The 25767-nt window shown below is 37.6% G+C and overlaps 1 protein-coding gene across 1 annotated transcript; it reads right to left on the bottom strand.

Moving 5' to 3' along the window:
- Positions 1 to 5009: 5009 nt before the first annotated feature.
- LOC114669555 (extracellular calcium-sensing receptor-like) lies at positions 5010 to 15395 on the bottom strand. The gene is made up of 6 exons (XM_028825745.2): positions 15188 to 15395; positions 14762 to 15053; positions 13761 to 14579; positions 10201 to 10425; positions 6396 to 6519; positions 5010 to 5973 (listed from the first exon to the last, which is right to left on the bottom strand). Exons 1-6 carry the CDS (start codon positions 15274 to 15276, stop codon positions 5063 to 5065), a joined length of 2460 nt encoding a protein of 819 aa, XP_028681578.1. The 5' UTR covers positions 15277 to 15395; the 3' UTR covers positions 5010 to 5062.
- Positions 15396 to 25767: the final 10372 nt, after the last annotated feature.

Below are 25767 nucleotides of genomic sequence, written 5' to 3'. Positions count from 1 at the left end.
TCATATTCAGAATAGACAAAGACAATAAATAATACAGGGGATATTCCATCTACTGCAAATATTTCAATAACTTTTGATTCTGTAATTTCAGAGTTTAAATATGTAGCATGAGATAAAGCTCATGACCTAGACTGAGTTACTTGTTAAAACTTCTAGTGCAGACTATTTAGTGTACCATTACAAAGGCAGTCTAAATAGCAAACAGATAATGAAGTAGTAATTTGGATTGTTCCAATGCCCCAAAACAGTAGATTAAGTACTTCCTGATCTACTTCAGGTTTCTTTAATTTCAGTGCCACTAAAGTGTCTTGACAAGATTTAATTAAAGCACATTCACCCAGAGTTTACACACTTTATGTTTTGTTTGTGCTAGAATTGTTAAAAAAAATGTATATTTGCTGGCCATTAAAAGTGCAACAATGGGAAAATTGTGGCATATTGGTCCAAAACTTGCAGGATTGGTAAACTATGGTAGAGTATGAAAATGATTACAAACAGCACATATACAAGTGATGTGTGTGAGTTATGCCCCCTGAATTTTCCCACATTGGGTATAAAAGGTGTCTGACAAGGGAAGCTCACTGAGTGACTTCTGGCAGTTAATGTACTCGTAGGCAGCAAGCACGCCCCAGTGAAAAGACATACAGTATGTTCAGCACTTTGAGTGAAGGAAAGTTATGAGAGTGTGGGAAGGCAGATGATCTTTCTCTGACATCAGCATTTATATTAGATGGAATGTGAGTACAATGACAGGAGTATAGCATCAGTTGGTAGAGGACAGCCTGACTCTATGAAGTGAGAGATCTACAGCATCGTGACACAAAACAAATGGGAGGACAAACATCTCATGTGCATAGCAGGGATGGATCAAACAGCTATATTACGGACCCAAGCCCAAAAGCTGGGATTTGCCACATGTCGACGGGTGTCCACATGCACTGTTCAGTTCTATTTGCAACAGTAGGATTTTCTCAATCACCACCATTTGCTTTGGATATCCTTGACCCGCAACCAAAGGCATCTGAGGTTGCAATGGTGCCAAGAACACCACCAATGGAAGGATGACTGTCATCACATTGTGTAAGTCCCAGTTTAATTTAATGCAGCTTTATGGACAGACCACTGTGTGAAGCTACCACAGTGAAACGTTCTCGAAGGCTTGCATTTTGCAGAACCATATGAAACCCAGCACCAGGTATTATTGTGTGAGGTGACATTCCACTTCCAATCCTCACTCATGCACATTGCCAGTATCTTGACCAGTCAGCAGCACATCACAGAGCACTATATTCCAATAGGACAGTGCTTGACCACATGTGGCATGAATACAGTAGTTTTTCAGTCCCTGTATGATCACCACGTGCCGTTTCTTCCCTGGCCTGCACAGTCACCGGATTTGTCACCCACTGACCATGTCTGAATGTAGTCAGACGATGACTGATGTCCCAATGACTTCCAGCAGTTACCATGAATAAACTTGAGTATGTATAGAGGCTGCAGGTCATACCATTCCACAAACTTACATCCAACATCTGTTCCTTTCCATGCCAAACCGTGTACAAATGGTTATTTAGACCCATGGTGGATACACAAAGTACCGATTATTAAGTGTTCTGCATGTGTGACCAAGTATCATGGCCTTTCTTGGTGTTGCAATATCATCTGCCAGTAATGTATGTTAATGGATTTCCTGATGATCTGTTTTTATACATTTTCTTGGATGATTTTTGCAAGGAATAGTACTCTACATTACTGGTTACTTGATAGCTTGCAGCTATTTCAAGCGTGAGTTGTCATGCCGCAGACATAAAAGATGCAAGCTGTTTTCTGTTGTTTTAATGTACTTGCACCACATTCACCAGCAGATGGCATTTAGGAGCTCAAGTAATATAAAACTTAAACAAAACACTACATCACATTGGGTAGTGTGTGCGCAAAAGTGTAATGTGCATTGTAAGTGCACATTCTGTAAGACGCTGACTGTTTAAATTAACCAGATCATCCAGAAGTAGCCTGCGGTGACATACAGCGATCTTTTGGGGGGCAATGGCACAAATGGAAGAGGAACACTTTCCAGGTAATAGTTTGTTACATTAGATTAAGGCTTAGCAGACACAAGTTTGCTTGTGCACTATATCCATTTTTTTAAATAGTTTGGATGCAACCTTAGAGCCTGGACCATAGAAAGCATCTTCAGTGGGAGAGGGAGAGGGGATATGGGATAACAAAGCCCACAGTGTTTTTGATTCATAAAAAATATGTATGATAGTGCATAAGCAAATACCCAGAACACCACAGGTTTGCACTCTAAGTAGCCAAACATGGGTTGCACTGATCAAACATGCTTAGCAAGGCTCACGTACACAAAAAACCAATAAGCAGTGCTGAATACACAGGAATATTAAGGAATATTAAACTGTAATCGCAATTCTTTATGAGACATGACTTGAATGTAAGGTTACAAACACTTTTAAGTGGTTACAGACCACAGAGAAGAACAGTGAAAAAGTACCATGGTAACGGTGATATATGGCTCTTTACATCCCAAATTGCAATAAATGATTTCTGGACACAATATGTTACATCATCCATTAAAGTGCACACATAATTACACAAAACACTACGACATGTTGGGCAGTGTGGGTGCAAAAGTATAACGTACATTGTAAGTGCATATTCTGTAAGTCACCAACTGTTTTAATACACCAGTTAGTCCAAAAGTAGCACACAGTGACATGCAGAGATCTTTTAGTGGCGAGTAACTAAAAACGGTGAAGGGAAACCACCTTTCATTACATTAAAGCATCAAGGAAACATCTGTCCCAGCTTGTACTGCAAATCCAATTTTTTAAGAAAGTTTGGATGTCAGAGAAGGTGTGAACTGCACAATAAAATGTAAATAGTAGTGCTGCTTATCTCATATGTATATACAACTTTCTCTCGCACACAAGATACTGATAAATGAGCAATACTATGCAATTCAGGGCTACTTAATTTTGTCACATATATGACTTTGCAAGAGTTGGGGAGACCTCATTTCTTCGTCACTTCTGTCTTAATCAACACATTAAGGAAGTGTGCCATTCCGTTTGGGTGTTTCTAGCTTAAATACAAGTATTCACTGTTAATGTGGACTGTATTGCAAAGTCACCTTCTCTCACATTGTTTCAAAAAAGCCACCTGTCATGTCATTACTCACATGTTTATTGAATTAGTCCGCAAAATGCAGTTCATTGAGGGACATGGCTTAGCTGCAGGCTACAAACCAACCCTGGAAGGGGAGCCAGCCCTTCATTGGACACAAGCACAAATTCACAAGAGGCCAGTTTAAAGTCACCAGTTAAATTATCTGGCACCAGTGATGCATATGGGTCAGGTTTTTTTTTTTTTTTTTTAATCACCTCATTGTTGAGGTTGGCTGGACCAGGCCAAGGGGACAACCACTTAACACCTGGCTGTGGCAGATAGATGGTCATTTCCGGAGGGTGGGACTGGACCACATGTCTGCCTGGGGAGTTGACAATCAGGATCCACAGCTGTGTTGTCGTGTGATGGGTGCAGCAGCCCGCTGTACCAGTGCATAATCCCCAACCTGACATGATCTGACCATCCCATGATTATGAGAAATGAACCTATACCCGCCCAATCAGAAATAAAACTATAAAACATAATGCAATGGTGACCTTAAGAATCACCCTGTAGTTGCATTTTTCTGGTTGAAGCACCTGGTATTGACACTTAAACAGGCTGAGTTATCAGTTTCAGGCAGCTGTTTCACATACCTCTATTTAACATCACTTACCCTGCTCAACTCTTCATTGAAACCCCTAAGCTGACATCCCCAGTCACCACCTGAACCAGAGACCAGGAAAATTTAAGAATCTAGACCAAATGAATATTCAAAGAGTTTATCTTATTTATTTACACACAAAAATAAAATACAAGGATAAAAGATTAAATGCAAAATGTAAGTAATAATACAACAATTCGGCAACAATGACACAGATTCAGACCTTTCTATTTCAAGATGATCTGTGTGTCTTTCAAATCTCTTTAAGCCTATATCAAAAGTTTTTGTCTAGAAATGTTCAGTAACTCCTACTTCCTAATTTCTGTCTGGCCCTGGAACTTCCCCTTCTAGGATGGTGTAATATTTTTTAAAGTGAACAGTACCCATAACACATAATTAAAATATACATTGCATTGCACAATTGATATGTACTTAGTTCTAATTTTATTTCTGCTTACATGCATTATAGGCTTCACATTTACAAATATCTCAAAAGCATTATTTGGATTAAATAAGCTGTTAATTATTTCAAAGTGTAATACCCGAGTAATAAAACAGACTTTTCTTCTTCTTTGGAGCAAATCTTGATAGAAAAAAATTAAAAACTGCTTACTCCAAACTTTCAAATCTTTAAGCAGTTAGTTCAAAAGATCATATCTTCTAACAGATTTTGACAGGAAAATTTAAAAACTGCTTTTAGCTCAAAAGTTCAGATGTTAAAGCAGATCTTGATAAGAAAAATGTTTTTTTTAATCCTCATGTCCAGTTTATTGCTTAAGTTTCAAATTTTCTAAAATAACACCAACATTTTCACAAGCCAATCTCAATAATTTTGCGCACTAGGCCTCTCATTGTGTTTCTAGCCCAATTGAGTTTTTAAGCCGAGCTTTTGCAAGTGAATTAAGATGATTTTGACTTGATTTTCATGATTGTACATATCCATCCATCCATCCATTTTCCAACCCGCTGAATCCAAACAGGGTCACGGGGGTCCGCTGGAGCCAATCCCAGCCAACACAGGGCACAAGGCAGGGAACCAATCCCAGGCAGGGTGCCAACCCACCGCAGTGATTGTACATATATTTATACTATATTTAAATAAACACAAAAACAGATTTTTGTAGAACATTCATTTTGAAAATAAAATAAGACTGCCCTTTAGCTTTCCCAAAAGAATCTGCAGATTTGTAAGTCTGATCCATTTGCACTAAAACAAACACTATATTTTCATTTATTTTAAAAATAATCAAGCCATACAGGTGGAGTAATTATTCACATATTTTGACCTGCTCTTCCCATCAACGCTTTCTTTGTATTTAGTTCCGGTCTAAGGAGAATGATATAGCATTTGGGAGCAAAGATTGAAAACAGAAGACCAAAGCTTGAGGCCAAGATTGCAAATATCTCTACTGCTACGGTATGTTTTCCAGGAGAGCTGATATAAGCAGGTACAAACGTTATCCAGACCGCACAGAAGATGAGCATGCTGAATGTGATGAATTTGGCTTCATTGAAGGTATCTGGTAGGTTTCTAGCAAGGAAAGCTAACAGAAAACAAATGCAAGCCAGTAAACCAATATATCCCAAAAGGCAACTAAAACCAATCAAAGATCCTACATGACATTCAAATATTATTTTGGAATTTTGGTATTTTGTATTTTTATTTGGAACAGGGGGAGCAGTCGTTAGCCATACTAAACATATAATGCACTGAATGAAGGCTGTGAAAAACACAGTGCCTCTCTGTTGAGAAGTACCAAACCATTTGACCATATTATTGCCAGGAAGTGTAGCCTTAAAGGCCATAATTACAACAATAGTTTTGACAAGAATGCAAGATATACACACAGCAAAGCTAAGGCCAAACACCACATGTCTTATTGTGCATGTTATATCTGAAGGTTTTCCAATAAAACACAAAACACAGAGGAAGCAAAGTGTGAGTGACACCAGCAACAGGAAACTGAGCTCAGAGTTGTTGGCTTTGACTACTGGGGTGTGTCTGTGGTGGATGAAAATTGCAAGCACACTTAGTGATAGACAGGCCCCAAGTGCTGAAGTTGCCGTTAGTGTTATTCCCATGGCATCATCATATGAAAGAAATTCAATTTCTTTTTGAATGCATTCACTTCTTTCATGGTTTGACCAATACTCAGGTGGACAGGTAAAACATTCTGTGGAATCTAAGAAAAATAAATTATTTATTTCAGAATGCTATTCAGTAATGTTAAGAAAGACGTATGTCAGATAATTTTAACTTGCAAAGATCAGTGTTTTTCATTTATTTATTAAAAAAGCATTATTTATGTTATACATATACATATATATTCACCTATGATGGCCAGTTCTCTACTTGGGTTTAGGAGCAGAATTAAAAAAAGACCATTTTCATTTCAAGCATATAAGCTATAAAAAGTGACATTTCTGTAGTCAAAACTTAAATTAAAAGACCAATCAAAAAGAAAGTGTTATGCTATGCTAGGTTTTAGATGTTTTTTTTCCTCTGGCATTATTAAACACAGAGTAATCATTGTAAGTATGCTAGCTATTTAACACGGGAATGATACTTTAGAATAATGAATTAAGATCAGCTGGTTAACTGTACCATTCTGACTGCTGATTTCTCCATCTGCACATGGAATGCAATCAAAACAACAAATTGGTTCCCCTTTGCGGGTAGCTTTCCTTGTACCTGGCAGGCAGCTTTTGCTGCAAACGGATTCTGGAACCTGGAAAAGAAAAGAATACAACTGTTTAATATATGATGTATATGTATTTAATTAATACTGGAATCAGAATCAGAACTTGCAGTGATATTATTATTAGCAGCTGTAGTTAATGATTCTTATGCTAACCATCAGGGACACTTACAGAGCAAATCAGGTTCAGACAAGACCCAAGACTAAATTAATATGATTCAGGCAAGAGGTTTGATTTCTCCAATCCATGAGGAGAAAGGATGTCATACGCTTTCAGAGCTATTGGTTTTGACAACCAGTCTGGTTCTCCCTAGTGCAACAATATGACAGTGTGAACACGTAGGTACAACTGTTGCCACTAGAGGGATCTCGATATAGTCAGTATTAGAACTTTTTAAGTGTGTAGTGGTAGGATGTTCTACCATGTTAGCCATTATGGATGCAATGAGAAGTTAAGCAAAATGACACCTTTTATTGGCTAACCGAACAGATTACAATAGGCAAGCTTTTGAGGTAACTCAGGCCCCTACGTCAGGCAGTTTGTAATTGTGATTTCAATCATATAAGCTTGCCTATTGTAATCTGTTCAATTAGCCAACTTATTATGTGGTAACTGGTAAATCTGGAAATGCATGTGATGAAATAATAGAGGGCCCAGACTTAAATGTTCTTCCAACCAGAGAAACATTGAGCATGGAATAGGAAGTTAGAGACAAGTGCTCAACTGGCTGGAGAAATTAAGGCTAGCATAAGAGAAGGAGATTGTGAATTAATTTTGGGAAAGTGGACTAGCTAACCTCTGGTATAGTCAGGAGCTTCTTTTATATAGTTAGGCATTGTGTCTCATGTATTGCTCCTTTTTACCAAGTGTAATTATTGTTTCTTTTGTTAATGCACCCCATTTTTATTTTGGTAGTTTTATCATCTGTGTCCTACTTGACTCTGGGGTCAGGCTGCAATTGTCTCAAAAGCCAATAGAGTGAACACATTCCACTATACTTTAATAATTAATGTGTGATGACTCATACAACGTAGTAATTTGTCATGCACGTACATCTGGGGATCACCTTCCTGGCTCTGATGAGTTAAGCAGCACCACTCTGAGACACAAGGGGGCACTGTCGCTAACTGTATCATCTCTCCCAGCCGCAGTTCCAAGAAGACAACAAAGGATGAAGCCTAGCCCTACTTTTTGCGCCCAGAGCAGGCAGACACCATAAAAATGAGTGGCCCCAGAATGATGTCATCTCATTATGACTGGACCTTCACAGAGGACAGAGCTTCTATGTGATGGAATCCTTTACTCCAGACCAGAGAGTCTTTTGTTTTTGGGCCTTTATGGCACGTATTTACATTGAGCCTTAGGGCACTCTTTTTTTATCTAAAAATTAAAATAGGTTTAATTTTGCCTCCTTTTTGGCAATTCGTGCTCTGTCTACATGGTCACACATGGCATAGTTGGCAGGGTAAGTGATGTGTTGCCATGTTTGCCCTCCACTATAACATTAGGCAGACACCGGGCACAGAGAAAAAGTGACAATGACCTGCTGCACCATTATCACGCCTGGGAGCAAATCCTGGCCATGGACAGTACCCCATTGCCTGAAGGTAATTCCTCAACATGCAAAAGAGTAGGTAAGGGCAATTTCCACATGGTAGATGCCACCACTGCAGTCATAGAGACGGCATACCCACCAGTGACAAGAGAATCGCCCTTGGGGTCTGTGGTGGATGCCAAGCCGGACTGGACTACGCTGATCGTTCATGATATGCCCAGCCAGAGGTCATAGTTAACGAGCAGCTGTATTGCCTCCCAGAGGCAAAAAAGGCAGAGACTGAGTTGGAAATTAAATGCATCATTGTGGAAAGTAATAGTCCCCGATGAAGTTCTATCATTGTTTCCCCAGTCCGACAGGAGTTGGTGCTTTTGCATTGATTTCTGTCTGCCTTTCCTGGTCTCCCACTTCAATACAAGGCTGAACGACCTTCTGGAACGCCTAGGTAGTGCTTGGTTCCTATTGACCCCGGATATGATGAAGAGCTATTGGAAGATCAACCGATTGACTAAGTGAAAAAAAGACTGCATTTAGCACTCCCAGTGGACACTGGGAGTACCATGTCCTACCCTGTGGGCTGCATGGGGTCACAGCCACCTTCCAATGTCTGTTGGACAGACTGCTCAGTCCTCACATTGCTTATAGTATTGGTTACCTCAATGACGTGGTCATCTATTTCAGCACCTGGGAGAAGCACATATAGCATGTCTTGGCCATCGTCCACACCATCAGTGATGCACTCTCTGCGAATCAACTCAAAAAAGTGTCATTTTGGGCTGACCAAGATTAAGTATTTAGGCTATGTGGTTGGTGTAGGACGTGACAAGCCATTGTGCTCCAAGGTTGCTGCCATTCAGACAAATGCAGGCCTTTCTGGATCTTTCCAGGTACTATCAGAGGTTTGTACTGAGCTTCTCGAAAATGAATGCTTCTTGAAAGACCTCGCATGAATTTAGCCTCTAATATAAGAGGCATGAAATCCTCAGACAGAAGAAACATTCTGTGACCTAAAAATGACCGTTATGTTGATTTCAATATTAATTAGCCTAACTTTGTTCTGCCTTTTCTCCTCCAGACCCATGCTTCAGACACTAGCTTGGGTGTTGTGTTCAGGTAGGTCATCAACGGAGCCAAACACCCTCAGTTGGACACTGTTAGACCAAGAGACAAAATATGCAGTATTTGAGCGAGAGTTCCTTGCCATCAAATGAGCTGTAACCCATGTAATGTATTACCTTTTGGAGAAGAAGTTTGTCTTGGTGACCATCCACTCCTCTCGGCATTGGCTGTGTTCCCAAAATAACTCCAAACCCTGGGTTACCCATCATTTTCTAAACCTACAGCCACAAAAATACATGATTTAGTTTGGATGTGGCGCACTCCATGCCAACGCTGATGCTCTCCCTTGGACACACTACCTCTCATCTTGGATTTCCTGACCCTCAAGGTTGAGTAAAGGGTGGCCTGTGTCAGACATGTGCACCTTGGGATCACCTTCCTGGCTCTTCTGAAGTAAGTGGAACCACTCTGGGGCAAAATGAGGCACTGTTGCTACACTGTATCACCTTTCTCACCGGCAGTTCTGTGAAGACACCCAAGGAAGAATCCTAACCCTGCCCATGGACCCCAGAGCAGGCTCCACCCCTTTCATTGTTACGCCAGTAAAAGAAATGGTTGTGTCTTAATATGACTTGACACTCAAAAGGGACAGCGCACCAGTGTGATGGAACCCTTTACTCCATATAAGAGAGTCTTGTTCTTGGGGTGTTCAAGTCATTTTTAAGTTTGTGCCATAATGTGCCATTTGTTTTTTGATCCCAGTATTAAGTGGTGTGGCCCGGATTGTGCCTCAATACTACTTTGTAGCAATTTGTAGTCTGCCTACCCAGTCACTGCATTATAAAAAAAAAACTATAATTTGATTACATTAAATTATGCACATAATGTATGTTTAAAGTAAATTGTTGGAATGTTCCTTTACTCTTGAGATAGTTTTTATTTAAGAAAATGGAATGGTTTTCAATAATACATGTTGGTACAGTATTCATTAGGGACACAGTTTATATTGTACAGTTATATAACAATTGGTACTTTTAACACAAGTGAAATCTGGGAAACTTACTAAAAAATTTGAAAGTAAAGAAATTTAGCCTACCCTTCCAGTAGCAGAGTTCCAGAAAATATCTTTTTCATTAAGTGAGAGCTCTTTTCCACTCTGTGATTCATCAAAAAGGCCAACAATTTTGAAATCCACTGATTCATCATTGCTTAGCTGCCAATTGACTATATCATAAATTGCAGAAGGATCTCCATTTTCATCAAAAGTTACTCTTTCCCCAAGATGGTTTACAAAATTAACTTTTTTCAAGTAATACAGAAGCTACAGACAAGGGAAAGAGTATTTGTTAAATATGAATGAATATACTGTATCTATAGTCTCTCATACATACTGTATATACTTAAACATATATTCATAAATGTTTTAAGCATATATGAAAAAACAGTTTACAGTTACACTTTATTCTTATTTATACACTAATATCGTTCATTTTCAGTCACAGATAGCTTTTTTCATTCAGATAGCTATTCATTTTTTTTTTGCATTTGTGAAATGGTCAAGTTTGCCAGTGACATAATAAAGGTGTGGGCCTTATTTTTATGGACCACATGAGTATGCATTTATTTGACAATGACAGTGGCAGTAGGTTTAGGAAGTGAGGTGTACATATAAAGCAAATTAGAAAGAAAAATGTTCATCATTAATTTAGGAAGTTTTCATGGCATCCTTTGCAAATATGATGGATTTAAGCTAGTCCCAAGAGCAGTGGTAATCAGTTCTACATCTAAGCCATTGTGATGTGGAGGGTTCTTTCTGTTCACCAGAATTATATTGCAACCTATTGAAATACCGTAACAACTAAAATGGGCTAACCTTTCTGGATGGATGTTCTGTCTAGGATGACTCACTCAATAGTAATAAATGAATGCTGACACTACAGGGAATCTAATAGAACAGCAAAACTATTATAGACATTCAAAATAATCAGTGGCAATGGCAAAGTATAGTCTTAACTATGGCACCTTTAGAGTGTGATCTGCCTTGATTAGCACATTTTTATTTTATTTTATATTTAAAATTTTGAAAATATATTGGTATTTTTGTAAATGATTTGGGTAAAATGTAATGAAGTATAAGCTAACATCCATCCATCCATCCATTTTCCAACCCGCTGAATCCGAACACAGGGTCACAGGGGTCTGCTGGAGCCAATCCCAGCCAACACAGGGCACAAGGCAGGGAACCAATCCTGGGCAGGGTGCCAACCCACCACAGATAAGCTAACATGATTAAAAAAATTTCAGGTTGAAATTTTGCACATTAAAACTGCCAAGGCTATAACATCTTAGTGATTTCCCCATCTGAATGTGTGTGTCAGGAGCTGTAGTACATGAATAATAAAACTTGTACAAAAGCTGCATGGTCTTCTAATTTAGAAAATATACAAATTATACCTACCTTTAAGTTTACATTTTACTGAAGTATTATTTGTTGCACACTTATATTTTTTTAATTCTAAACAGCAAGATGAAGTGTGGTATGCACTGTGGCTGAGGGTAAATGCTTTGTATGCTAAACCTCTGGCTCACAGAAACTGTAGTGGTGTAATGAAATTATAGTTCATTAGAGTAAAGTAATATACAGTTTTCTTTATAAGGTTTTATAGCCCATATTATCTTTTTATTTTAGCATAATTGTTTTAGCAAAATAGGGTATAACAACATATTCACTGACTTCTATGCGAAGGGCGCTTAAAGCTCAGTACATTTTATTTTCATTAGCATATACAGTAGATCAGGATGGACATCCAGGTAGTCCATTTAATTGTATCTTGCACACAGTATGTTTACCACCATAACTCACATTCTGAAACACGTGTAATTCACTTCAGATTCATGGAGGGGCTAAAGCTTATCCGACAGCACTGGACTCAAGGCAGAAACCTTGAAATCTTGGAAATGCTCACTTTAAATTAACTATTTGAAAGAGTAGATAAATGCAGTCTCATCCTTTAGCTGCGCATAAAAAGGCATTGGCTGAAATAACACAGATACAAAAAAAGTACTTTGATTTTTTCATGTGACCTTTATATATTTTTGGGCATTGAATTCAAATAAAAATCATTTTTCTCCATCATGTAATATTTTTTTTAAAAAACATATATTTTTGCTGTCATTTATACTGTAGGTGTTTTTACTGTTTTTTTACTATATCAATATTAATATTTTATTTGAATTGTAATTTGTTTCGATTTCATATTTTCAAACATTAAAATTGGTGGTTAAAACAAAAGACTTATTTCATTCAATAATAAGGTTCATATGTGGTGGAGACCTTAAAGTTCTGCATATCACTCTGGGTCAGTAGTCAGGGCATGCAAACTTTGAATATTTTCTCTGTGAATAGGACAGCAGAGCCAAACATTTACATTGGGCTCAGAAGGAATGGCTAGTTAGAAAAAAGCTACAGCTTGGAGCCAAACACATCATCAGACCTAGCTAGGTGGATCCAGAAAAAGTGCTGCTACCACTGCTTCCTATTAAGCTTGGTTTACTGAAGCAGCCATGTCAAAAGATGGAGTCTGTTTGATGTATTTATGTGAAAAGTTTTCAGGTTTGTCTGAGGCTAAATTAAAAGAGGGCATTGAGTTGCAACACAAGTCTTAAAGTTTACTTTTTGGATTCGCTTTTGGAAATTTTTCATGAAAATCTTGGAGCGGAAAGTGAAGAGCAGAGAGAACGATTCTATCAGGATATCAAGGACACGGAAAGAAGGCACCCGGGATGTTGAGGTGTCAGTAAGATGGCATCTGCTGGATGATTCATAAGGAAAAAGTGTACAAACAAAGTTTTGATCAAAAAAATTAGAAAGTGACAAAAAACTAGATCAGTTATATGTAAGTTAATGAATATGTATTGATGTTTTCTTTACATATGTTTAAAAATATTAGATCGACCAAATATGTTGATTTAGAACGATATTGCGTACATAAATAAATTGTATTAAATATGATAAGATTAAAACATTCTAATCATATTTTTTATTGTGTTTACAAAACCAAAAAGAAATAACTACTCACAATTAGAAAAACGTTTTATGAGTTTAATTCTTAGGCCTTTGTAACGTTCCGCTAGAAGCATTTAGTTAACTAGAGAACCGATACAGTATTGAGATACTAAAAGTCACATTCAACAGGCATTTATTATAATTTATTTTAGTTTTAATGGCATTATTAAGTAAAATACATAATAAAATGATTTCAACTGTCATTGAACTAACTTAATTCTGTTCAGGATAAAGAGGACTGGAGCTTATCCGTGCAATAAAAAGTATAAATTAGAAACTGAATCTGAACAGGCTGGCAGCTCATCAGTGGGCACACTCAGTCACAGAGGGCACGGTTAGAGTCACAATCTCCACATATAAAGTGGCTGGGCCCAAAATCAGACCCAAGATTCTACATCTGTGATGCAGCAGTGGCAACTGCATAATAAACTTCTACACCTATTATAACTAGTTTATACATGAATAGAAAAATGCACAGCAATCATCTTGAGGATGTTTTATCATCAATATAACAAAAAACATTAGAAATTTGATATTTGTAAGAGTCAAAGTTGAATGGCATTTGTTAATTTACTTATATTTTGCCTTACCTGCCACGGTTGAACATTTCGGATGTTGGCACAGGAGTTGTTAAGAAATGGCCCCTCACCAGTTTTACATGCCATCAGGTCATGAAGTGAATGTGCTATGGCATATACTGCTTTGTACACGGTATACGGCAGCCTTAAATCAGTTACATCACTATAGGCTGTTTTTGTTGTTTTGATATCCTCTGATCCTGTGCACACTTTTGAAGAAAAGTTACTTTGATTTGTGGCATTCATAAATTTACATTGAAATAAAGACTCCCAAAATTGAACCATTAGATTGTTTTGTGAATTTAAATCAGGATTACTTTGCTGGAGAAATTCTTTAAAACCTGGAATTTCTCCTTTGCGAATCGCAATGCCTATTGTGCCACCAAAGGAAACAAAGTTCTCCTTGACAGCTAGGACTGCTGATGTACTCCATGATTCACTTGCAATCCATTGCCTTCCTGTAATATTTTGCTGCACAACTTCCTTAACCAAAGCGCTTAATTCTTCTTCAGATGAAAACACAACAATGACATTTGCACTTGATTTTTTAATAGTAGAGACAATCTTAAGAAATGTTACCTTCTCGTTAACAATTGGGATAGTTTCTGTGAATTCAATACAGGCAATCGTTTGTATTTCTTTAATGAAATCCTTGAGAGCATTCTGTCCGTAATCATCATCTGTTGCAATAGCGCCAATCCAAGTCCATCTGTAATGTTTAATTATTTGAACAATAGCTTTTACTTGGAATCTATCACTTGGAATTGTCCTGAAGAATGTTGGATAATCTTGTTTATTGCTTAAGCAGGAACATGTAGCAGAAAAGCTGACCTGAAAAAGAACATTTTTACATATGTTTTTAGTATTGGTAGCAGTCTGTAGTACTTCAGCTATATTAGGTTTTTGCAAAAGAACAGCTTTCATTTCTGAACGGTTAATATCTTCCATTTTTCTGTCCACCATGTGACATGCATTGCACCACTGCCCTTCAGTTTTATTTGGTATTAACCTACCATGGGAATCTGAAAAACACTTAAGATCCTTGATGTGGCTATGGAATGTGAAGACAATGGATCTCCAACAATTGCCAGAACAGGAGGATATTCCTTGCAGTTATAATTAGTGATGTCATCTTCAAGGCCACCAGTCAGCTCTATGGTAGCTCTAAGGCCCACTTGCACATTATTACAATCATCATATAATCTGTAGCCTAATGTTATGTTTGGTAAAAACGTCTGGTTTTTGTTAATTTCTTCAATTGCAAAGATCATTGCCTGTGCCCGTTGGAAAACAGAAATCTCAAAACTGTTGAAAATAATGTACATGAGTTATTTTAGATATTAACAAATATTCTGCTCTGGGTTTTCTGATTTAAAGAGTAGTGTCAAACTTAGGTTGTCTGACAAAAACATGAAAAATAATACATTTGAAGAACTTACCCATCACATTCCCAATTATCAGGTTTAGAAGTAAAGGTTAAGTCTGGCGGTATTGTTTTAAAGTTTAAAATGAACGTTCCACCTAACATAATATCTCCTTTTTTATATAAGCTATTCAACTGAAACCTTTCCCATATTTTGCATTTGGTTTCCTGAAGACAAAAAACCGGGAAACCCAGTATTCCACTTGCAAGTAAAAAGTGTATCATTATCACACAAGCCTAAGATATGCTGCTGCTCCATATCAAGGAACGAAATTTATATTACAAACACTAAAATTCTCAAGAGGTATTCTGTGTTGACAAATATATTGATGTTTAAATTTAACAAATCATAAGCTTCAGTACTTACTGTATGAAATAAACAATACCACATAAAAAATGCTGAGGAGGACTCAGTACAGCACTGGATTATGAAGGGTGACTTGTAATGGTCTATGAGTGCTTTAAGACCAGACCATGTTGTGCCTCTGACACTTACCTTTTTATAAACAACAAAATGTAGTAATGACATATGCTTTCTTGTATGCAGTGGGACTGGATATTAGCTTTTTCTTTAATATTATTTTTAAATCTACTCTATATATTGCAATAATACAAATGTAAAAGAAATGGTAATTAGATTAAAATGGATTTTATTGCTAAATTTGTATTAATGCCAAGTAGAATTTTATATTACCAAAATAACAATCATTTTTTGAAAGCATGTTTTCTTTCTACTTACACGAATCCTTGGAGATTTTATACTTGAAGCTTTAGGTGCACACACTGGTAGAGACAAAAACCTATTCACTAGAGTAAATGATTTATTTTCCCCGAGTCTCTAGGCATTTATCAGTATTAGTATTCTTTCTAGTTTATTTTTGTTAATAGTAATATGAATTAAAAACATTAATATAATGTCACAGCATTTTATATATATCAATTACAGGTTAATTTAACTGTTTTATGCTTTCCTCCATTATTCACAGGGAGACACCGGAAAAAATGGATTTAGAAAAATATTGAATACATTTATTATATTTTAATTAAATTTCTTTCCAATTTTGTACTTAAATGTGACGTGATGGAAACATTCAAGTTATATTAATTTGTAATTATAATCATGAATGCAAATAAAGTTAACTATATACGGATTAAGTCGTCAATGTTCAAATTTGGCTTTTAATAGTTGGTTCCATGAACTTATTGCCATTAAAGTTTGTGCAAAAATAATCAAGAGTCATTAAATATGTTTGTCTTTATATATTATAAACTAATTATTATTAGAAGGAAAAATAAAAAAGAGAAAGAATTTAGACCAGGGTAAGAAATCCCTGAATAAAGGAGTGTCATTTCGTTTGTGTGGCTAGGCCAGAAAAATTTTATTTCAGGTAATTTGCATTAAAATACTAACACTAGTGAGTAGGAATCTTTATATATATAGACATCATCTTGTAGTTGTTAAAATCATGGGTCTGCTCTGTTGTTGAGGTAGTGGGATTGTTGTGGAAAGCTAGAAAACTCCCCTTGGGATACTAAATGTATGTATTGAATCCTAAAGGAAAATTTCAGGCCTCTTAGCAGTTACCTGGCTATTCCAATGGCTATTGGTACTCTTGAGAATAGGGACTTGTGCTGCCCACTAAGGGGAGATGTGGCCTTATGGCTCCATCATTAACACTAGAATTACCAAAGCCTACGAAAAAACTCATAGTCCCGGCCCACCTTAAATCTCTTTGTACCTCTCTGCCAGCGTCTTTTGTCTTGTAAATGTGTTGATCAACACAAGCAGCCCATCCTCTCACCCACCGCCGCAGCTCAATTTGCAAAGAACGTTCTCAGTGCTCAGTGTTTATCTTGGAATGAAGTGCTGGAGTTGTAGAGGGTAAATAATATATTGTCATTTGGAATACATACATTTCATGTGTGTTCCATGTCTACAGAAATCTATGTAAACACATTGTTAAAACAGAAATGTTTTTCATGTTTTAGTAATAAATGACAAAATGTAGACATGAACTCTATACTTTGTGAAGCTTGAAGTCCAAATATCAAATAAGCACTTTCACAAAAGTTGCAAGTGTAATGTGACAGCTTCCATGGTGCAGAAGAACTGTTGACTTGTAATCAAGAGGTCTCCGAATCAATCCTGGCTGCCTCCCAAATTTACCGTTTTGAGTAGGGAGTTGCTCTTACTATTAATATTATACAATAAAAACATATATTTGATTTGCATCTGTAACAGCCGGTGTAAATTTATAGTGCTTGTAAAAGTTAGCATTTTTTTTTTCACTTTTATTCTCTCAGTCTCAATCACGATACAGAAACTTATGTTCCATGATGTCAAAGCTGCACTGACAAAAAAACATAGATAGGTATATATGATATTTGGAATAATTCATTTTATAACCTGTATAGTACATTTCGGAAAACATTGTGGCACTGATGCAGCATTGTTCATATTATTGATATTCATTTGCATACCTTCTTGCGGTTGTAATCAGTGGCCGCAGTTTTTTTTTTTCCGATCTTGTCCAATCTCCAAATTTTGGTGCATGGAAAGAATAGTACAGAGAGGTCAGTTTCGCACTATATGCAATCATCAACTGTTTACAGTTTCCACACACCCAAGGACCGTCCTTCCTACATTTACGACATGTGTACCTGTTGCAATGTACACATGTCTCTCTATGCTGTGGTTCCTATTACATTGAAGGGGCACCTGAAACTGACTGAGTTTGCTTTCCGGGGTAAAGAGACGGTCTTGGAACAGAAGCTTGTCGATGTTGCATCCCCTTTTTCTTTTTCCATCGCATTTTCTTGTAAGAAGCGATGACAAAGTTCCTCTGCAAGGTGAGCAAAGAACACTCTTCTTTTCTCAGTGGACCCTGTGCATGCCTTACACAGTACATGTGCATTCATCGCCACCAGGTCAAGCATGTTGTAGCACACAGCAACCGGCCACCTGCATGTTTCTGTTCGCACTGAATAAGCTCACACCTTCTGGTCAATGATGTCAACGCAGCATGGGGGAAAAAAACAAAGAGACAAATAAATGTGTCATTTTGAAGAAATAATTTTATGACCTGAATAGTACCAATCAGAAAACATAATCACAATAATGCAATATTATTTTGAAAATGAACAACATCAGATTGGGTGTAAATTTATGGTACTTGTAAAAGTTAGCTTTTTTTCAGTTTTATTCTCTCAGTCACGTTCATGCTCTCCCTCCCACCCCTCCTGATCAGACCCTAACTAACAGCTAACCTAACTAATATGCTACTGTGGGTGTCCGTTTGTCTGTCCAGGATTTTAAATCACCTGTAACTCGCAAACCATTTGACCTATTGACCTGAAATTTGGTACACATATACTACATGAACTCTACTGTCTGCTTTCGGGGTGAGGATTTTTATTACTCTTTTTATTTTTATTTTATTGTAGAATCAACTCTCAGCAGCGCTCAACAAGGTGGCCATGCGGAGTATGCATATGGGTGCCATTCTCATCCCTACCACCTGCGCTGTCACTTCCTCTACCTCTTCATATCTTAAATCATTCTTGAGGCAGATTGAACACTTAATTGCCAGCTTAAGTGAAAAATTAAGAAATTTCAACACGAAAACTGACTGAATCAGTTTTAATGCAAAAAGATGCCAACGGAAGAAGAGAAGAAGCGGGCCATTAGAGTGGAGAAAACAAGAGCTGCTCACAAAGCAGCAAGCGCATCAGCCTCTGGGCAAATGAATGCTAAACGTACAGAGAAAGAGTATGAAAACTATAAGTTAAGTGTATTCACTGTACGTTACAGTGCAGTATGCCGTTACTGGTGTCAGTATAATAGCTAAAGTAACAGCAACTCTTTTCTCTCGATTGTCTTGAGTGCTGATGCAATAGATATATTTTTACTAGTAATAAGCACAGTCAATATGGACAGACAAGAGAGGAAGCAATAGGACAACTTTCATGTGTGCTGTAAGTTCTATCAAGCAGAAAGATATTATCACCTTAAAGGCAAAGGAAGAGGAGCAAAGAATAACAAGACTCCTATTCACTTACTACAATAACATTTATTTCTATAGCATGTTTTCATACAAAGAATTTAGTTCAAAGTGCTATTTAAGAAAAGAAAGGCAAATAGGAAAGAGAAGGGATGAATAAATACCATACCAAAATTAATAAATAAGAATAAATCAATATTCACTTACATAACACAAACACGCAAGTGACAAATAAACTAGACGTTATTCATAGATTTGTTTTCAAGTGTCTAATGATAAGTCTGATGCTACGGTTACATGGCCAGGGAGGACAGAAAATAATTAGAAAAAAAGGCCTGGAGCACAATGGTGTAGGAAAAAAAATCTGAAGGGGTTACAAAGCCAAAACACTGCACAGCCACCAATGAATAGTCTACCAGACATACATATTCCTAAGTGTAGAAGGTCTGGTTGACAGGTGAAGTATCTGCTTTCATTCAGACATTACAGGCAGTGCAACTGGTGGTGGAACAACCACGGAAAACTGGCCAAGAAAGCAGAGAAAAGTAGAGATTACCGTATTTTCAGAAATATACCTTCTGTATACAAATATATCCCACACACCTGAATAACCTGCACATTTCATTTTTCACATTAAAAAAAGTTCAACAAACAAAAAATCAATGCCTAATGCAAATGGCATTTTGTAATAAATTATATTCCCCATCTAACTAATATTTTGTCACAGCTGATGAATGTTGTTCCGTCATGTTCAAAGCTCAGCAATGCCCGCTGCAAACCAATTGCAAAAAGGCAAACTTCATATTACTAACCAGCCACCTTATCCACATACTAAAATGCCGTGTTTCAGGTTGCAATGTAATTCCCCACGTCTTCTTCTACAGCACTATCTTTGACTGTTGCCATATTATTACATGCACCTACTGGCAGTAACTTTAAGTCCAATTTGGATACTGTTATGGTCAAAGGCGCTGAACTTCATTCAGCCACCTAAAACACCTGCTCCCAAAAGGAGACACTATAATGCTTTCAAGCAGCATTAAGTACTTGCCTTTCTGTGACATAAGGCTGATTTGATAGGGTGGCATTTCTATGTTAGATTTGTGTACCCCATCCTGCTCCACTGAATAGAATACCAGCATGAAGTGACAGGAAGAAATTTCTCTAATGAAAAAATGAACTATCAAGTTTACAAATTCAATCATTTGATCTCTGGCAAAGGCTCTCGATCGACTGCCTTCTGTGCACCACACTGATAAACCAAAGAGATCACTAGATCCATTGGCATTCGTGTTTAGGAAAGAGCAGACATTTTTGTTATAACGACACTTCTAAATACAGCTGGAAATAAAAAAAAAAAAACTCGACGAACAAATGAATTTAGACTTTTCAAAAATTGCTATCTTACTCACTTAAGGAGCCTGATGCAACAATTACTGTACATATAGACTATGTATATCTACTAAGGTTGTCAAGTCGAATGTCACTCTTTGAATAATTTGAATATATTACAAAAAAAAATCTTACTCAAATGCCCAAACTGATAACAGAATATAAGCATATTGATGATAGTTTTTTCTTTGCAGTAATTGCATTGTATCAAGTGTGATAAGCTGCCCGGACACAGACAGACGGACACCATGTTAAAGTCCACCACACGTTTATTATACATAATTACAGTCCAATAAAGTGCACAACCCTGTGCCTCAAGCACCAAACTCCCCCAAAGTCCAGGCCTCTCTCAGTCTCTGCCTGCTCTTCAGGTCGCCTCCACTCTCCTGCACACAAACCTTGTCCACTCCTCACCCGACTCCAGTCCTCCTTTGCAGGGAGGCGGCCCCTTTTATAAGTACCCAGACGGGCTCCAAGTGATCCCCGACACTCCCTAGACACTCCCCTGTGTGGCAGAAGTGCCGGCTGTGTTCCCGGAAGCCCTCTGGGTGTTCCCAGTCTTCTTCCCCCCAGCACTTCCTGGTGTGGCGGAAGTGTTGGGGTTCCGGGTCCTTCAGGCATGGGGGTGCCCCCTGGCGGAGACCACGGGCCCCTACAGGGTTGGGCTTCCAAGCCCTGCACCCGTGGCCCCCAAAGGAACCAGGGTGGTCGCCCCCTCGTGGTCTGGAGGAGGCATGCGCCCTCCTCCTGTCTTCCTGGGCGTCCCGGCTGGGTGTCACAACGAGCCGCGTGACACACATGATAGTCACTCAATGCTTTTTGGCACATCCCTTCCAAAACAAATATCAGCCTATTCACATTTCTGAGTGGTTTGTAGTGTCAGTCATCAATGAAACAATAACTAAGATTCTGAGTAAGCAATAAAAGATTGTGGACTTGTACAACATAAAATGGAATCCTGTATACATCATCTGGTAATCTTTCATTGCAGACAGAGCAAGAATTGTGCTTACAAATATTTAGCTAAAAGCAGAATTAACATACTGCAATGACACAACAATTTAAAAAATAGGTTTTTAGCAGTTATTTAAAATATTCTATGGAATTAGCCTAGCGTATCTCTATCAGTAATGTATTCCAAATATATGGTGCATAAGGGCAAATCCCTTATTTTATGCTTATTTCTTGAAATAATAAGCAAACCACTATTAGAAGATCTAATGTTATGACTGGGAATGTTAGAGGACAGACACTCCAAAATATAAAAAGGTCTGTTTAAAGCTTTATATACCATTAATATTATTTTAAAATCAATTTTAAAGGAAAGATTCTTATTGCTGCATTCTGAACTGGGGATATACTTAACCCTACGTGACTCATATGCTTGAGGATGCTACTGCTACCCAAGCAGTGTACTGTCTATGCTTGAAGTAAATCTGGAGGATTCCACCAGGTGGCATTGCTAGACATCATCATGGTGAGAAAACAACGTTAGGTTTCGTTGTGTTGTAAGTTGAGGGACAAAGACGTTAAAAATAAAAATTCTTTGCATTCTCATGCCATTGTGAAGGTGGAAAAAGAAAAAAAAAATGGCAACAGCCATATAAATGGTGTGTGAGACCTATAAGCAACGCTTGTATTGCCTATGTAAGAAAGATGAAGAAAAGCACATTCGCATGTCAGCATTTAAGTTTGATGATATGCTTCACTGCATCAAACCATTAATCAAACATCAAAGCACACAGATTGATCCTTTTGGAACTGCAGTGTGGCTTGCTGTTACATGTTGCTAGTAAGCAACGATGGTGACATCACTCACTAAAACATGAACACACACGCATCCCCTAATTTTGCTGGTGCTGCAACCAGCGCACATGTCATTTTAATTTCTGATGACATGCTCAGAGGATGTATCAAAACAATGCTGGGAACGTGTGGCAGCCATGATGCATGCACGTAAGCGTTGTGACCATGAAGTATAAACCAGCCCTTAATCTTGTGAACTAAAAGCAAGAGTGTGAATTCATTTCTCAGCATCTTGCAAAAGTTAAAGGAGGATTAAGTTTTGCAATGTTCTTTAATTAAAAAATGCAGTCCTATTAATATGATTAAAGTGCAACTTAAAGTTTAGATCAGAGTCCTTGATTACACCTAAATTCTTTACTTTTTCCTTGATTTTTAATGCACAGGGATTATTATTTCTAAATCTCTCAATATTTACTTTTTGCCAACAACTAACATTTATATTTTTTTCATTTTTAAGCATAAATAAATTACTGCTTGTCCATTCAGAAACACAGAATAGACATTGGAGCAGAGGTCTCAAGTTTCAGGGTCATCAGTTGCTATAGATAAGTAAAGCTGCGTGTCATCTGCATAATTGTGGTAGTCCACCTTGTGTTTTGAGATAATCTGGTCTATGGGGAGCATGTACAGTAGATTGAAAATAATAGTAGACACAGAATAGTTCCTTGTGGTGCCTAATATATAGTATAATATAATTGATCCCTGAACTACAGCTAAGAATTTTCAACCAGTTAAATAGGACTGAAACCAATTTCAGACACTACCAGAGAGACCCACCAATTGTCTAAGGTAGCAGTTCCCAACCTAGGGTACTCACCAGGATGTTCAGGGGGTATATGGAAAAAAGGACTAAAAAGGTAAATAGACAAAAGTTGTGAAATTAATTCAATGCTATGGTGCGGGGTGGTGCAATTTTTTCCACGCCTATTGAAACATTACAATGTGGCATTGTGCTTGTCGTCAGCAAACAAAAATAACAGAAATGCAGTTAAAACCTCATACTGTAATAGATATTGTATTCCTAAATTTTGTACAAAATCATATTGTAGTTAAGAATTTAATTTCTCCTTGAAGATGCCGGTCTGTGTATGCTCAGGAACATGTTTGAAAGATGAACACTATCCATCTTTTGAAAAATACAATTTCACCAAGAATTCAGGATATGTCCTATGATATTAAGATGACAGTAATAGATAGAATGAAAAATAGCTAACATTTGCTATTCAAGTTCACGAAAGCAGAGATGTTACTAATTTTTACTGCTTTGCTTGTTATTGTGAGGTATTTGAAAGACAATAAAATTGAAGAAAACCTTTTGCTTTGTTCTCTTCTGTCAGAGTGCACAAGAGGTGAGGATATATTTATTGATATTGACTTTTATTTTTTAAAAAAAGAAAATTAATTAGTCTAATTGTTCTGAACTGTGCAATGCCAGAGACAAGTCTATGTCACGTTGTTACTCTGGTCTTCACACTAACTTCATGAAGTAGTCCCCAGTGTAACCTGGAACCACTGTTGTATCCACAGGTAAAGCTTTGCATCAATGCTCTTACCTGGTGAATCAAAAGTCACTCTTGATGAAGCTGTGAAAGTGGCTAATTTTATAAAGTCAAAGTCCACAACAACAAGGCCTTTCAAAGCATTGTGTGAAGAGATGATGAGTCTTCATTCTACAAAAATTAGGTGGCTCTCTCATGTTGAAATCCTTACCTATCTGTTCAGATTTAGACATGGGGTCCACCTTTTTTTGAAAACCATCCATTCCTACTTGGTTTCAAGTTGCATGACTCTGATTGACTTCAGAGTCCTGCATAGTTATCAAATATGTTCCTACTATTAACCTAAATTTGGCACTTTGGCAACCAATCAAGTCATTGGTGGTGGTGGGGAACAATGGAAGATGATGTCTGGAGTTTTAATGCAAGTAATAATGTAAGTATTTGAAAACAGTTTCTGCTTTGAATTAAATTGGACTTTTGCAATGCATTCAAATCTTAGATTTGCATCATTTTGCAGTTTTAATCTTTTAATTTTATTTTGCTGTTTGTGTTACTTATTTTAGTCCAGTTTGGGGATAATTATTCCAATTATTATTACTATTATGACTATTATTTTTGTTGTTATTGTAGCATTATTATTTATGATGTAGCCTGTAATTTTTACAACCCCCGCCATGAAGACTCTTTATCTTGATATTCTGACCTAAAACCTGCTCTCTGCCAGAAAGTTTAAGAACAAAATGAACTTTTTAGCATGACAACAATCTGAAGTACATGGCAAGGTCAGCTAAGGGATAGGTAAAAAATAGAAGATCAGTCTCCACTATTGGTCTATTCATGGCCTGGACCTCTGCCAACTAAAAAGAGATTAGAATGGACTTACCCATTAATAATCCCATTATTGGACCATTTACTTCCAGTTACACCTTGTCACATACATGCGATTAGGAGACAACTAAAGGGCCTGAATAATGGTCATTCCATGCCTGACCAGGGGGCAGCAGGGTGCACTAATTCTCTCTCTCAATTCCTTACAGACCATTCTTGAAAAATCCCGCCCGGTTCTGGGGCAGCCAATGATGTCACTTCCAGTTTCCATCGCTGCCGACGACGTCACTTCTGGTTCTGGCCCTGATGACATCACTTCCTATCCTTGCATTTAAAGGCCGCCATTTTAAGGCAGCAAATCAGTTCTCTTTTGGACTCAGTCGTGTGAACATGTCTGTACTGATTAATCAATTTTGTAGCCAGGAAATATTATACGGGTGGCTGCCCTAAACCTTTCCAATGATTCTTTGTCGTTCTTGTGACAACCTATAAATTTTAATTAACAGCAACTATCTGAATTGCAAACATTTTGCTAATATCAAGGGTAAAATTTATTTAAATGGGCTGCTAAGCAGTACGCAATTGAAAAGGTTGGGTGCCGCTGGTCCTAGGCAATGTATGAGAATACTGCCTTCAAGTGGTGACAGAGATTCTACTGTCCTAAAAAGGCAAAGGCAGCATGACACATTAACAGCTACTCATGGTCACCAGTGTCTGCAAGAGTGTGCTTCAACATTGTGGGCCTGGAACTTTAGATGACTACCTTAACCCCAGAAATAACCCAAGGATGGAGTTTAAAAGCTACCTACTGGAGCAGTAAGCAGAGAGTCAGTATTGGAGGTAGGATGAAGAGATGACATAATCTGGAGTGAAGTGCCATTGGTGGTGGAAATGTGGCAAGGCCAATATATTAGACAGTCAGGTTCAAAGATACAGGTGTGCACCAGGCTTTTCCATATCTGTCATCTAGCATCTTTGTTTATGCTACTTTATATTCTTCCTGTTATTTTCCTGCTGTCATGTGGTTTAACTGTTACATTTACCATTTGAGACACTTACCTAAATAATAA

The sequence above is a fragment of the Erpetoichthys calabaricus genome, chromosome 2 (genome assembly GCF_900747795.2).
Source record: "Erpetoichthys calabaricus chromosome 2, fErpCal1.3, whole genome shotgun sequence".
NCBI classification, from domain to species: Eukaryota; Metazoa; Chordata; class Cladistia; order Polypteriformes; family Polypteridae; genus Erpetoichthys; species Erpetoichthys calabaricus.
The sequence above is the reverse complement of the archived record's forward strand: the minus strand, read 5'-3'. Positions and strand labels throughout refer to the sequence as shown.